The sequence below is a fragment of the Urocitellus parryii genome, chromosome 1, assembly GCF_045843805.1.
Source record: "Urocitellus parryii isolate mUroPar1 chromosome 1, mUroPar1.hap1, whole genome shotgun sequence".
In the NCBI taxonomy this organism is placed as follows: domain Eukaryota; kingdom Metazoa; phylum Chordata; class Mammalia; order Rodentia; family Sciuridae; genus Urocitellus; species Urocitellus parryii.
Window position 1 is genome coordinate 250,138,886 of NC_135531.1, and position 16,388 is coordinate 250,155,273.

At 34.0% G+C, this 16,388-nt stretch overlaps 2 protein-coding genes across 3 annotated transcripts in view; one reads left to right on the plus strand and one right to left on the minus strand.

The window, feature by feature from the left end:
• The window catches only part of Nif3l1 (NGG1 interacting factor 3 like 1), a 43,337-nt gene that overhangs the window by 24,643 nt on the left and 2,306 nt on the right, over nucleotides 1-16,388 (plus strand). Inside the window, exon 9 of the transcript XR_013344388.1 lies at nucleotides 4,860-4,952. The gene's annotated coding sequence lies outside the window, so the exon portion shown is untranslated. The remainder of the gene's footprint in view (nucleotides 1-4,859; nucleotides 4,953-16,388) is intronic.
• The window catches only part of Orc2 (origin recognition complex subunit 2), a 43,492-nt gene that overhangs the window by 5,036 nt on the left and 22,068 nt on the right, over nucleotides 1-16,388 (minus strand). The window contains exons 8-15 of one of the 2 annotated variants that reach the window (XM_026405341.2): nucleotides 15,209-15,269; nucleotides 12,778-12,971; nucleotides 11,464-11,562; nucleotides 7,657-7,766; nucleotides 5,695-5,827; nucleotides 4,834-4,930; nucleotides 1,827-1,973; nucleotides 899-1,070 (exon numbers count right to left, since the gene is read on the minus strand). In XM_026405341.2, coding sequence (XP_026261126.2) covers nucleotides 899-1,070; nucleotides 1,827-1,973; nucleotides 4,834-4,930; nucleotides 5,695-5,827; nucleotides 7,657-7,766; nucleotides 11,464-11,562; nucleotides 12,778-12,971; nucleotides 15,209-15,269 — 1,013 coding nt within the window. The remainder of the gene's footprint in view (nucleotides 1-898; nucleotides 1,071-1,826; nucleotides 1,974-4,833; nucleotides 4,931-5,694; nucleotides 5,828-7,656; nucleotides 7,767-11,463; nucleotides 11,563-12,777; nucleotides 12,972-15,208; nucleotides 15,270-16,388) is intronic. The other variant, XM_026405342.2, reaches the window with a different exon arrangement.

Here is a 16,388-nt window from a genome sequence, read left to right on the forward strand (position 1 = left end):
TTTTCCCATGTCTTTAAAAACTCTTCTTAAAAAGTTTTTGTTTTCTTTTTTGCAGTACTGGGGGACTGAACCCAGGGCATAGTGCATACCTTACCACTGAACCACATCTCCAGCCCTTTTTATTTTGAGACAGGGTCTCACTGACTTTTTGAAGTTGACCTTGAACTTGCAATCCTTCTGCCACAGCCTTCTAGGTAGCTGGTATTACAGGGTCTGGGCCACTGCTTCTGGCTTCTTTCTTTCTCTTAATCTATTCAGGTTTTACGTATCTGTTCTCAGGAAGGTTTGTTATTTTTCAACAACTCGTCTTACGAGACAGATCTAGAATCTTATGCTTTTGAGAGGGATCATAATGCTCAATACATAATTAAACATAGCCATAAAGTTTAAGTAAAATCCAAGCTGAGTGTCACACTGCCCACCTATATACCAATTACTCATGAGGTAGGAGGATTGCTTGAGACCAGCCTGGCAACAAGATAAAACTCAACCTTGAAAGGGGAAAAAAAAAAGAATCTACCAAAATTCTGCTTTTTCTCATAATGACCATTTAGATGCTCTCATTCAGAAATATAAAAATTTATTAAAGAAAAAATATTAGTACTCTTGTTTATTACTGGGCAATTTCATAGTCTAGTACTGAGTATTCTGCCTACTGTATAACCCAATACTATAACTGTTTTTATTACTATCTCTCGTAATCCTTTAAATAGGGACTTTAGTATAGCACCAATAAACTTCCTAGTACAAACATTCAAATATATAGAGGGTTTTCTTTGTTTTTTGTAAAACTGGGATCAAACCAGCACCTTGTACATACTAGTGCTCTACCACTGACTACATCTCCAATCCTCACCTGTATAGTTTTTAAAAAAAGAATTAGAGTTGACATTCTTACCTTGCATTAGGGGTAAGGCTTCGTAACACATGTGTCAGGGAACTAAGTGGCAGAGATCCAGATTGTTTAACCAGAAGAGAATTCTCATAAGAGGTTTCTTCAGTATAAGGACTATATGTAGTAGTTTCATACCAGAGCCAATTATAAAGACTTTGCTTTGCATGATCCCACACTACAGGACATGTCCAAACGAAAGAATTACAAATTATTTTCGTGTTACTAGATTCCATTCCAGGAAAAAAATGAGAAAATATTAAATAGAACAAAATGAATCCTGATTTTTTGGGGGGTAAGGGGTTGGGGAAGTACTGAGGATTGACCCAAGGTCTTGCACATGCTAGGCAAGTGCTCTACTACTGAGCTACACCCCTATCCCTTTTCATACTAAAATTGAGATATGATCTCTCTAAGTTGCCCAGGCTGATGTAAATTTTTTTTTCTCCCAGTACTAGGGATTGAACCCAGGGCCTCTGACATGCTAGGCAAGCACTCTTCCACTGAGCTACATATATTACCAGCCCTTTTTATTTTGAGATAAGAGTTTCACTAAATTGCCCAGGATAGCCTTGAACTTGTGATTCCCTGGCCTCAGCCTCCAGAGTAGGTAGGATTACAGGCCTATACCAGTGTAACCAACTCTGAAATTTTCCATTTTTATCACTTCTCCATCCAAACCAGTAACTCACAACCTAAATTTCTTGTCAGGCAATATCTCAATTTTTATTTGTACACTAAATACAAATTAAATATGCCTCTTAAGCAAGTGAATTTTTATTTTCTAGAACTATGCTCTAAATCAAATTGAGAATACCTAAAATTTTTTGCAACCTGTGTCTTTAAATATCTTACACAGGAAACATACTGGAAAACAATAAGAAAACTTTGTAAGATGGATATCTCAAGAAAGAAAAAGTAACTTATAACTTACTGAGAGGTGCGTTGAGATGATCAATAGATGCTATAAGGTATATGTTATGCAAAGATGACAACTGTCCAATAATTTGCTGGCTCTTATCTCCTCTCAACATCTGGCTATCCAGATTGTGGATAAGAAGGAAGAGTTTCAAGGAAGAATCTAAAAGGAAGGAAATCCAATTATGAGTGCATATTTGTGAAGTCCCTACCAAACAGAGCTTAAGTATTAAAGACTATATTAAAATATTAGAGGACAAAATAAAGGTTGCTAGCTGGGTGTGGTAGCCCACACCTATAGTCCCAGCAACTCAGGAAGCTGAGGCAAGAGGATGTTGAGCCCTTGAGTTTGAGATCAGACTAGGCAATATAGCATAACCCCATCTTAACAATACCTTAAAAAACAAGAAAAACAAAACCCCAAAATCCAAACAACCCCACAAAACAAAAACCTACAATAACAACAACAAAAAAGATTTCTTAGGGATATGCAATTTATTTGAAAAGATAGGTCATTTACTTAGAAAATAGGCAGGTTATTATGGTTAGCACTTGAGCCAGGCCCTAAAAAATGCAGTTTTAACATAGCAAGATTCATGTAGCAGACTGGAAATGAATCTCTGCATGTGACATTGCAAGGTGGATTAAGTGACAACAAAAAGAGTTCCCATTAAGCAGTAAGAGATTATATTGAAAATCCTGATTATCACAAAAGCCCAAGAAGACAAAAAACGGGGGAGAGCTTTAGGATATTGCTCAAGTATCTGGAAGTTCAGAGAAATATATAAATGAAAGGCTGGCATATAACTCAGTGATAGAATGCTTGCTTAGTATTTGAGTGGCCCTTGGTTCAATATACAGTACCACACACAAAAAGTCAATGAAGAGCAGGATGCGATGGTCAACACCTATAATTCCAGCTTCCCAAAAGGGCAAGGCATGATTACAAATTCAAGGCCAAACTGGGCAACTTAGTGAGAACTTGTCTCAAAAAACAAAACAACCCTCCCCGCCAAAGGATAGAGATGTTGCTCAGTGGCAGAGCCCCAATGGGTTTAATCTCCAGTACTACCAGGAATAAAAGGTTGTGATGGAAGAATTTAAAGGATGGAGCTGTCAACATCATGGACTATATCAGAGCAAAAGAATAAGCCAAGGTCAATGGGTTTAAGAAGGAAAAAAATTACAGGTAGGCACGGTGCTGTACACTGCTATCCTAGTGACTTAGGAGGCTGAATCAGGAGGATTTTAAGTTTGAATACTGTCTGGGCAACTTAGTAAGACCCTATCTCAAAAAGGGGAATGTCTTCAAAAATCTCTGAAATGATATGAAAATAGAAAAACAATCATGTGGAAGGTCAGCAGAATTGGGTAAACTACTTTTTTCCATTAAAACTCAATGGTGCTGGGCGCAGTGGTACACGTCTGCAATCCCAGCATTTTGGGAGGCTGAGGCAGGAGGATTAAGAGTTCAAAGCCAACCAGCCTCAGCAACTGCAAGGCGCTAAGCAATTCACTGAGACCCTGTCTCTAATAAAATACAAATTAGGGCTAGGGATGTGGCTCAGTGTTGAATACCCAAGTTCAATCATCAGTACCAAACAAAAACAAAAACAAAACAAACAAATAAACAAAAAAAACACAAAACCAACTCAATGGTAGTAGTAATGTCTCCGGAGACCTAGTAAGAAACAGGAACACCTTGTGTATATGATGGAAAACAATCCTTTCAGAAACAGTAAACACATTTTTCTTCCACCAGAGGTAGAAAGAATAAGAAGGAAAAGGGTTGAGAATAAAAGTCAATGGGAGGGGCTGGGGCTGTGGCTCAAGCGGTAGCGCTCGCCTGCCATGCGAGCGGCCCGGGTTCGATCCTCAGCACCACATACCAACAAAGATGTTGTATCCGCCGAGAACTAAAAAATAAATATTAAAGATTCTCTCTCTCTCTCCTCTCTCACTCTCTTTAAAAAAAAAAAAGTCAATGGGAAAAATCCCAGTGGCTTAGAAGACTGAGACAGGAGGATTGCAAGTTCAAAACCAGCCTAAACAATTAGGAGGTGCTAAGCAACTGAGACCCTATTTCTAAATTAAATATAAAATAGGGCTGGAGATGTGGCTCAGTGGTTGCATGCCCCTGAGTTCAATCTTCTGTACCAAAAAAAAAAAAAAAAAGAGGAAAGAAAGAAAGATACACATGGTTTGTTCACTTTATTTTTGCGCCAGACACAGTGGCCCATGCCAGTAATCCCAGCAACTTGGGAAGCTAAGGTAAGAGGATCACAAGTTTGATGCGAGCCTTGGAAACTTAGCAAGACCCTATCTCAAAATAAAAAAATTTTAAAAAGGGCTGAGAATATAGCTTGGTGGTAGAGTGTGCCTGGGTTTGACCCCCAGAATAGCAAATTAAAAAAAAAAAAAAATTGTTTTTTGCAGTGCTGGGGATTGAACTCAGGGGGCCTTGTGAATGTTAGGCAAGCACTCTATCACTGGGCTATATACTTTAAGCCCCAGAAATAAAAATGTTTTACAAAATATTAAACAAAAAAATCTGTCAAAGATGTACCAATCAACTAGAGGCATAAAACCATAACATTTATAAGTAAAAAGCTATACAAATTTAAGATAGTAGGAGAAATTCTTTCAGTTAGATGAAGTTTACAGAACAAATTCATTAAAAAGAAAAAAAAGGACATTATTTGAGAGAAATCTACATCAGCATTATCTTAATATGGATGATATGGAAAAAAAATTTTTCCCCAGTACTAGGGATTAAACCCAGGGGTGTTCCATCAATAAGCCACGTACCCCCCCCACCCCCCTTTTTCCTTAATGTTTTGAGATAGAGCTAAGTTGCACAGGCTGGACTTAAATTCGTGATTCTCTTGCCTTTTGAGTAGCTGAGATTAAGATATGTGCCATGGCAACTAATAATCCTCATTTTTGTGTATACAAATACATAAATACGTAAAAGTGTATGTTTAACTACATCCAAAAACTGCAAATCATCTACTTCAACTTACCTTCTTTAAATTTGTTTATTATCCAGTCTAGTTGGTCCAGTACACTTCGGAAAGTACCCATATGATCAAGGACTTCTTCTGTTATAGAATTCAAGATCTATATCATAAAAGTGCAAAAGGTACAATATCAATTATAATTTATTGTCATGTAGGATAAATACAACTAGTAAATCAATCCTTTTATATAAATTAAAAATTATTTTTCACTTAAAACTTGAAAATTATTTCAAAAAATTCTATTAGGTATTTAAGTATTTCTAATTCATTTTTCCCATAAATTATGACTAAAAAGAAACAGGGAAGTACAGCAAAAAGTATAAAAATAATATAGATAATATTATTTTTATATAATATAAATAATAATACAAAAAACTGAACAGTGAAAAACATTTGAAAAGTATAAACTTATCAAGGGAAACAGGATATAAGCACAAAGGACACTAAAGGAATGCTATGGTGGTTCATATTCAGCATCTAAAAGCTTTAAAGAAATTCTCAAAGCATGAAGAGACGAGTATTTTAAATAAAAATACTCTACGATATACACATAAAACTATAGACTATTATTTATATTATTATATTTAGAGTACCAAATTACATAAAGACATAATAAAATTTCAGACCCCATAATCCTATCCTGCAGAGAATTTCCATATATATTTGATATAGTAACAAGCTAGTATTTCTTTAAGGTTTAATACATATCAGTTATAAAAGTAGGAAAAAAGTGGGGTTTTTAAAGCCACCCTCTGATTCCAAATACATAATCTTAAATACTATGCAATCTAACTAGTTTAAAGGCTAAAACAACAACAACAAAATCCTTTAAATATTGTTTCCTTTAGTCTTTTTTAAACTTACTGATTTCACACTGATTCCAGGAAAGAAGCCATTGATGACAACATGAATGGAATCTTGCAGCATGGTGGTTCGAAACCTTTCTAGTAAATCTCTCTTAGAACCCAAACCATAAAGCACAATGTTGAACCCAAGGCTGTTAGGAAAGATACCATTCATGAAATTCACGTTTAAAATCTCTTATTGCCAATTTCATTATTAACTGATTACTTTTAGCTTATAAAGAGTACAGGAAGATATGAGATGTCTAAATTGATTCCCAACTTCTGCAAAGTAAGGGAACCATTCTATTAGCCATTTGAAACCTTATGGTTTCAACTTCTTAGTAACTTTCTCTCTAATGCCATTACCTTTCAGAGACAAAAGAGACCATGGTCAGTAAAGACACTAAAAAGTTTAACAGCTTAAAGCAGAGTTGAAATTGATAGATTAAATTGGAAAGATAAGCAGAGAAGTAATAACAAATAAGTCTTGTTTTTAGAAAGATCACACTGTTGTGTCAGGGGAATGGATAGGAAGGAGGAGCAAAACTGCCAAAGAGGAAAGACCTGAATTAGAAGTCATGAAGAAAAATATACTGTTAAGAGTTTTATATGGGGTGAAATCAATAGGATTTGGAGAGATTAATGTGAGGAAGAGGAAAAGGGAATATCAGTTTTCTTTAGATATGAATTTACCATGCTGGATGAGGGCAGGTAGGTGTGATGGATTTCAAATGAGCTCAATTTTATGTATGTTGAATTATTCACACAGTATCCAACCTACATTCAGATATTCACATCTGCTACAACTGAGTGAGGTCTAAGTTAGAGGTAACAATTTTGACAGTTACTCACATACAAACAGTATTAGAAGCCAAAAGAGTGAAGGAGACCCTCCAAACACTAAAGTCAAGCTAAATCCAGCTCCATGACTGTTTATGGAGGTCAGTCAGACAAAGAGTATTTATGTGATGCCCTATGGCAATGACACTACAGCCTAGAAATAAACAGAGAGAGGTAACACTCGAAGATGGAGATTAGCAAGTTCAAAGAAACAGAAAAAAAGGGGTAAAGGAATTCAGTTAGTAATTCCACTGAAGTAGGTGACCACAAGGTCTAGAATGGGAAGCACAGTAAATCAAGCAACCTGAATTAACAGGCAAAAGGAAGAATTGGTAAGCAAGGGAATAGGATTTGAGTAAACAGCTGCTGTACAAATTTGTACTCCTCATATCCACAGTTACTGAGAAAAGCTGAGGTCCTTGCAAGAAAGATAATCATTTTCTTCCCAGCATAACCTCTGTATATACTATTGCCAACATAAAACTAGGATCAATTAAGGATAATTATGATAATTTCTATGGTCTTACTGTTTGATGGACCTGTCCCATTTAGTTGGCCCAATTGACTCTGCAACTATGAATGTGCAGGTATATTTACATTATCATACATTTTAAGCACTATTTTATGTTAAGATCCTTTTAAATACAAGTAAAGAAGAAAATATTTTTATTTTATTTTAATCACTCTTCTATGTATTTTAATAGAAATTTAAAGTTTAACTGAGGCATCTGAAAAATAGTAAAATTGAAAAAGTTTTTTAAGAAATAATTTTAAAATGCTAAAATGTTCAAGTAACAAACCTTATGAAATTCTTAAAGTATATGTAAATAGAATTATATTAAAAGACAATAAATATACATTCTTTCATTTTAGGAACTTTACTATGGAAAACTAGATTAAAATATTGATATCTATCTTCATATTACAAATTTTTTAAAAATGTAGAATTTTTCAGTTATTCAATAAAATGACATCCCTCTTTTTGAGTCATAAAATTGGGAAAATACCTACTTTTAATTAATTTATATATATATAAGTACATTAAGTTATTTATAAAAATAAAATTAAATATATTATTTTAACAAAAACATAAAAATATATTCTTTATTTGGCAAGGGTTTGTTATGATAATAATACTTACTGTAACTGCAGCATCCATTTATGAAATAATTTCTCATATTGTTGGTTTAATTGTTTAAGTTCAGCAGAAAAGGAAGGAGAAACCTTGCTCAATAAGTTACGCAGAGTTTGCTTAAAAAAAATTTAAAAATTTTTTAAAATGGAAGAAAATAATTCTTAAACCACATACTGATAATCAGTCCAACTAAAAATATTTCCTTAGAGGTTGAGGTTAGAAGAGGCCATTAATAGAAATATTACTTTATCAGGTTTAGAAATGAATACATCAACTGAATACACATAATACTGCAAATATGACTTAAATATTTTGTTTTCTTAAAACCTTTAACACTTTTAAGTACAAATATGTAATAACAATATAAAATATCTGCTAAGTTTTAAATATAATGCTTTAATTTCCAAAAGATTACCATAAAGAGATGATCAAGTCTGCTTCCCAGCATGGACAAGTCCAGACAGACTTTAAAAAACCCTTGAATCAAAAAAACAAAAAAACCCCAAAAAAACAGTGAATCTAGCTCAGTGATATAACACCTGTTCAACAGCATGTATAATGTCCTGGGTTAGACCCCCAATATCACAAAAGCAAAAACAAAAAACAAAAAAGCACCAACCTATGGATTTGAAAAAATGTAAACACTTAAGGTAACTTCTCAACACTTAATTCTCAGAAAACATTAAAGGTTCCTTATAATTTACCATTATTACTAGTAAATCTGAATCACTGCAATTTTACAAAAAGCTATTTTCTAACAAATCCATATCATTGACAAGAATGGCAAATATTTATCTATCTATATATTTACTTGTATTTTTGTTTTGTTTTGTTTTATTTGGTACTGGGGATTGAAGCCAGGGGCACTTTACAATACTGAGCTACATTCCCAGTCCTTTTTTTAAAATTTTGAGACATTTACTAAGTTGCTTATGTGTTTTGCTAATTTGCTGAGGCTGGCCTCAAACTTTGTGATATTCCTGTCTCAGCCTACCAAGGAGATACTGAGCTATATCCTTATTCCATTTTGTTTTAATTTTATTTTGAGACAGGGTCTCACTAAGTTTCTGAGGGTCTCACTATATTTTATTTTTGGAGACTGGCTTTTACATTTTTAATCCTTCTGACTCAGCCTTACAAGTCAATAGGATTACAAGTGTGTATCACCATGCCTGGCTAAATATGGCAAAATGTTAAAAACAGTGATATAAAAAAATGAGGAAGACTGGGCACACTGGCTCATGAGTATAATCCCAGAGTCTTGGGAGACTGAGACAGGCGGGTCCCAACTTTGAGGCCAGCCTTGGAAAACTTAGTGAAGTCCTGTCTCAAAATAAAGTATTTTTCAAAGTGAGGAGAGGTCTGGGTGGGGATGTAGCTCAATGGTGGGGATGTAGCTCAATGGTAGAGTGCCCTAGGGTTTAGTCCTTAGTACAACAAAATTAAAACTGCTGGAGATGCACTCCCTACACCCAAAGTTTATAAATTCATGCTGGTGAATCAAACATAATTTTTTTTTTAAATGAAAACTCTAGCAAAAACCTGTATATGCATCTTTATCCTGGTACTATCATATTTTCATGACTTTACCTTAAATGTATATGTTCTTTTAATCCTGCAGATTAGAATTATAATCAATATTCCAGGTGTTCTGGCCTATGTAATTATTTTTCCACATAATTAAAGAACAGGACTATTTTTTAGTACAACTGTGAAGTTTTTAAAAATCTCTCTCACCCCTTCTGGTGTCAAGAGTCCTGAAAAAATAGAGAAAGCATTCCCCATAAATCTTTTTTAAGTTTTTTAAGTTGTAGATGGATACAATACCTTTATTTTATTTTTATGTGGTGTTGAGGATCGAACCTAGTGCCTCGCATGTGCTAGACAAGTGCTCTACCACTGAGCTACGACCCCAGCCCTATTTCCTGTAATTCTTTATGCTGGAATATCTAAGTGTGTTTCTGAGTATTTGTATTCAGGGTATGAACAACTCTAGAATGCTTATTCTCATCTTTGCACTTTGATTTCAAACTTTAATATCAATGGAGAACTGGACTATGGGCCCCAACACTTAACCCCTCCTATATCTATACCCTTTCCTACATGACTTTGCTGTCCCTCCCACTAAATGGGTGGAGTGTGGTTCAGCCACATGATTTGTTTGCTGTGGTCACCAGAATGAGACACAAGTGACAAGATCATGTGTTTTACCACTTCTCTTAAACCTCTGCCATTCTCATTAGAAGAACATGATTCAGCTAGCCCACTGATCCCATGAGGAAGAGAGACATGGAGCAAATACTAGATTATCCAATCTCTTGTTAATAGGTGGACACAAGAAATAAATACTTACTGTAACATACTTCTGAGATTATACTGGTTAGCTACACTATTTCTACAATCAAAGAAAGGTCTTCCCTTCCTTCATTATCTGTAACAAGTTGTTTTTTTCATCCTTGTAGATATCTTTTTGCCTCTAGGTTCTACTTTGATCCTAGATCCATTTATCCTTCTCCTGTTACTTATATGAAAATATATGCTCTAAGCAAACATTACTGTTATCTCTTCCTTGGAACAACTTAGCTTCTTGACATTTACTTTATTTTTTTTTTTTACCAGATCCATTTAATTTTTATTTTTTAAGTATTTTTTTTTTTAGAAGTAGTTGGACACAATACCTTTATTTTGTTTATTTACTTTTATGTGGTGCTTAGGATAGAACCCAAGCCCTCACATGTGCTAGATGAGCACTCTACCACTGAGCCACGATCCCAGCCCCTTGACATTTATTTTTTATCTAGTCTCTAATCAGCCAGGTGATAAAAATCTAAAAATCCCCCAAACTGCACAGCACCAGGTTATTCAGGCTATTCAGGCTATTCCCTTATCTTTTTTCTATGTCTCAAACACTCTGTCAGACGCTCCATGCACCTTAGAAAATTCATTAAATCCTAATTTGCAGAGTATAGGTCTTGTATCCCTAATCCAGAAATGAAAATTTCCAAAATCCGAAACCTTTTGAGTACTGACGCTATGTGAAAGGTCATGGTCAAAACAAGAGTTCTTTAAAATATTGTATAAAATTCTATTCAGGCTATGTGTGTATAAGAAACAACAATAAATTTGGGGGTTAAGAGTTGGGTCTTACCACCAAGATATCTCATGTATTATACAAACATTTTGAAATCCCAAAATATCAAAATCAGAAACACTTTGTCCAAAACATTTTGGACAAGGGACTAAACCTGTGTAAGTCAAGAAGACTTAGAATCTATCAGCCCTCTTTCTAGTAAAAAATTTTCTCCTCTTTGGGGAGGTATCAGCCAAAAATTCTACAAGTATGCTATATGGTATTTTTTGAAAAATGAGCTATACAACAACCTGTTACCTTACTGCACTGGGAAAGTTTTCTATAACATCATCAAGCATTTGATGAGTTTTGCCAGGTTTGTAAATGAGAAAGTCAGGTCAAAGTCTGTTTTATGACCAGTGTGAAGTTTAATGAACATGAGAGTTAAATAAATATCAGAGTCTAATGGTACATGGATATCAAGGATGATGTTTATTATAAATCCATAAGAAAAGAAAAATGACAAAAAAAGTATGCTTACGTTGTGTCAAACAGAATTCTAAACCAGTGAATTACTTACTGTTTATATGATAAATATGTAATAATTACAACACATTACTTTTGTGTTTTATTTTATCAGGACAATAATTTTGCTTGTGTACACTTCAAATTTATCAACTAATGTAGTAAAATTTTCAGGTCATATTAAGAAAAATTTGGGACTAACATACTTTACAACATACCTGGTCCAGTTTTGCTTTCTTTAACTTCTGCAGTGTTCTATCAGAGGTTAAAACTTTTGAACTGCTGTGAGCTTCAAAATATTCTTCTACTAAGTCATTCTGAAATTGGACAGAGTAAAGTCAGTTCTAAATAGTCTTAGACATTTGCATTCTACCAAAACTAACTTTTTTTTTAAGTATTTTTTTTAGTTGTAGATGGACACATACCTTTTTTATTTTTATGTGGTGTCAGGATTGAACCCAGTGCCTCATGCATGCTCTATACTGAACCACAACCCCAACCCCCAAAATTAACTTTAATTTTTTTTTTTTATGGTGTTGGGGATTGAATTCAGGGCTTTGTGCATGCAAGGCAAGCATTCTATCAACTGAGCTATATCTCCAGCTCCCCCTCTCCCCCCGTTTTTTTAGATGGACACAACACCTTCATTTATTTATTTGTTTTGTGATGCTGAGGATTGAGTCCATTGCCTCACACATGCTAGGCAAGAGCTCTACCACTGGGTTACAACCCCAGTCCCAAAACTAACAGTTTGATTAGTCTAAAATAGGACTAGGACACGTGAAATAATTTTTTTTTTTCTTTTTTGAGACAAGGTCTTACTGTATCCCCCAGCTGTTTTAAGCTTGTGGGCTCAAGTAATCATCCTGTGTCAGCCTTCCAATTAGCTAGAACTATAGGTGTGCATCATCAATAAAATTCTTTATTTGTTTGTGTGTATATAAAATATATATGTATAAAATATGTATATATTGTGTATTATGTGTGTGTATATATACATATTTAATTTTCAGACAAGATCTCACTAGATTGCCCAAGCTGGCTTTAAAATTGTGATCCTCTTGTTTCAGCCTCCAAAGTAGTTGGGATTATAGGCAGATGCCACAGTGCCCAGACATATAACTATCATTTACACAGACTTCAACACATCAACAATGGTTACAAAAGCGAGATTATATAAATTTTTTTTTAATGGCACTGGAGATCGAATCCAGTGCCTTGTGCATGAGAGGCAAGCACTCTACCAACTGAACTATATCCCCAGCTCCTATAAGTTCATTGTTATACAAATGAATTGAGCAATCACCTTCTGCCTATAGTGTAGTAATGGTTCAAAGAGTCCAGAAGAGAAAGCTCAAAAATAGAAACAAATACATGTAGGAATTTACATGTAAGGTTGAGAAAATATATAGAAAAGTGAAGAATAGAACTGTTGACCCCGCCCCTCTCCTATGGATCTTTTCTGTTAGGGGAGTTGCCTTTGAAGGATTATATTTAATTTTTCCTTAAGGCTAAAGTCTCTCTTCACTTACTCTTTTATCTCTTTTCATTTTCTTAGAAGGTGTTCCTTTGCAAACAGAAGCCGAAACTACTGTATTCTGAGCTTCAATCTTTTGGCTGAATGTGACTGCATTAGTGGTCTCTTCATACTCTTGTGCAACCCCTTCATCATCCTCTGAGTTGGAAGCAGAATATTCACTTTCACTGTCAGAATGAGACCTTGGCACTATGGGGGGAAAGAGTAATTGGGAAAGTTTAAACAATAGAGTCATTGTAGGTTAATGAAAAGAGTATAGGCTTTTGAGTAAGAGACTTTGAATTCTTGTTTTGTCATTACTTGCTCATTATTTCATCAAAGTTAGTTACATAAATTCTCTGAGTACCAGCTTCCTCATTTACCAGATTCAGTTAGTAGTATCTATTTTAATAAACTATTGAGAAGATCATGTTGAAAAGTATCTAAAGCAACTAATAATGCCCAACATATAGGAACTGGTAAAACTGTGAACCATACCTAATACCTTTCTTCTTCCTTGCTAAAAGAACTCCATTTTCATAAAATGTAGTAATGTGTTCTAATCGAGGAGATGAATCCTGGTAATCATCTTTTCCCTCTGCTAAATACTTGCTTTCCCAGCTTCCCTTGCATCTAGGGTTGGCTACATAACCCTTTGACCAGTGAGACTTGAGGAAAAAACTGCTGGAAGCTTCAGGAAAAGATATTCCTCATTTGTGGAAGAAAAGCCCCTATTTACACCCATAACTTAAAATTATAGAAGCTATTCATCAGTTAAAGTATCAAACCAAAACACAAAAAATGCTGATGGCAGAGTAAATATATAAGAACAACCTGGGCCATTAATGACACTGTAGACCTAATTATACCTCTAGACCTCATATGCTACTAAGATTTTTAAATGTCTATAGCTTATACCAGTACTGCAGAATTTTCTGTTGCTTCCCACTAAAAATACCATCCTGATATAGCTAGCACGCAATAAATGACAACTACTGTTATCACCACTGATCCATATATCATTGCATCCCAGAACTGATTCAAGAATTTAATAAATATAAATAAAATTTTTATACAAATAATTTTTTTTTTTTTAACCCAGAGGTAACCTGCCACTGAGCTACATCCCCAGTCTTTTGTATTTTTTATTTTTGAGACAGATTCTCACTAAGTTGCTGAGGCTGGCCTCTATCTAACTTCACAATCCTCCTACCTCAGACCCCCAAGTCATTGGGATTGCAGGTATGTGCCACTGCATCGGGTGAGAAAATAACTTTAAGCAAAACAGTATGTTTATTTTGAACAACAGATCTACCCCAGAAGATTGTCCAGAATAAGCATATCATAAATAGACACATTAAAAAGAAAAAGGGGAAAAAAGACCTATTTTTCAGGCATAAATAGTTTAATAGATTCAGATTTGTACTGACTGTTGCTCATGACACATGCCTAAGTTAGAAGTGACAGAGGTGCCAGAAAACATCTGTTTTATTACATGTAGGAATATATGAGTGGTGATGGCTGAGAAGGAAAAGTTTACTTTCTGTCTAAAAAGAGGATTCTTCTTTGGGGTAAGGAGAAAATATAGGACATGGAATGTATTTGACATGACATAATACAATGCATATATTACCTTTTACTACTTCAGATAGACAATCATTTAGCATTGCCATTTTTAGACTGACTATAAATGTAGTATTAATAGTTCTATGAAATCCATACCTTGAAAGGGAAAGACTAAACATGAAGCCATGAGTTTTGACTAGATCTGATAGTGTTAGCCAATGTAACTATTGTCAAGAGGTTAACATCTTTCAGAGACATAAAGGCCAACAGCCATTTGTCCCAAAGCCAAATATTTCAACATCTAAAACCATTTTTAACTTCTGAATAAACTTATTTCATTAATATTCAGAATTAACCTTTAAAATAGTTCTATACTTATTTAGCTTTCAATAGCATTTGGTACAAGTATGAATATTTAAGGTTATTTCATTATAAAACTTCTCCATAAATCAACAGAACCACTTCCAGACTGTCTCAAAACAAACTCAAAGACATATTACTTTAATGGACTTCAATGTTCACTGACCATAATGTGGAAGGTATAGTACTAAGATTAGATACAGTCCGCTAGTTTTTGACCTTAAGGAATCTCCAGTTTGAAAACATGAGCGTATTCTTCTTTCATGAAAAGAAACAGCAATAATAAAAAGTAATAGCTAACACTTGGTAAGCTTGTACCAAGGTCAAATACAATGAGTATGTCTATTTCAATTAATTCTTATCATGTCTATTTTAGAAATGAAAATATCAAGTCACAGATATTTTTTGGCACTGATGAGCCAAAGATTAAAACCCCAAGCAAAGTCTACAACCTTTATACTTAACCATTATTGACCCTTACTTATTTTTTATAAAAACTTCATGTAAAAGTTAAAACATACCTATTAATCTTTTTCTTAGACTACGAGGTGGTGTTGACAGAAATTCATTTTGGTCATTGTTCTGTTTAAAAATAAAAAAGCATGATGGTTAATAAAATGGAAGTTAATGACTGATTAGAGGGGGAAATGCTAGGAAAAAACATTATGTTTTCAATAGACTATATTACAACTAGATGATAATGAAAAATGATTTTGTTGAAAGAAAAAACAAAGAGTATATCAAAAGCAATATAAAAAATTCCAAAGGACTACTAATTTCTAGAAAATGAATTCCAGACATTTGTAAACAATGCATGTACTTTTCTTATTATATAAAGAAAAAACATAAGTTTTTGAACCATATGTATAAGGTTAGCAGGATATAGTTTTAAAAAGGCAATAATATGTAGTGTTGATGACCATGAAAGGAAATAGTATATGTTATGTACATATGGCAATGGATCTTTTAATGCACTAGAAATTTACTAATGTTTAAGTATTACATCAATGGTAAGAGTGTATGACTAGCATTCCTGAGGCCCTGGGTTCAATTGCCAGTCCTGCCAAAAAGAAAAATACTGTAATAATCACAATAACCTCATTGATCATTTACCAATGGGCTAATGAAGTATAATGCAGTACGTTTCAAATGTTTTGATCAAAATCATTAAAATTCTTTTTTACCTTTTGCCATCTTGACTCAACACGTGTGTATAATTGAAAAGTTATGACAAAATAATATTTATGAAATTGAAATTTTATATTTTATTTTTTTAAATATAAGTATGTCTTACTAAAGTGGTTTCAAGATTGAAAATGAGAAAATTTCATCTAGATGGCTTAATTATCAAGTCTGAGAACTAGAACACTCATGTTAAAATAACTATTTTAGAAAATGCTTTCCAAAAAGATAAGACTAATTTATAACTTCTCTGTTACATGAATTTCTGCAGACTAATCTATCTTTACAGTTTGTTCATTAGGACAAACTATTCTCCATGAGGACAAAAAATGACTCCATATAGCAAACACCATGTTCCTCTTATCAAACAAGATCAATTGTCAAGACATACTTCAAGACCTTCTCTTTACTATGTCAATCAATCCTAAAATATGGTGTCCCCAACTTTGCCCAATCCCAATCAGTTCTTCATCTTGAAAGACATGCCTTAAAACCACTTGAGCTCAAATCCTCAAGCTT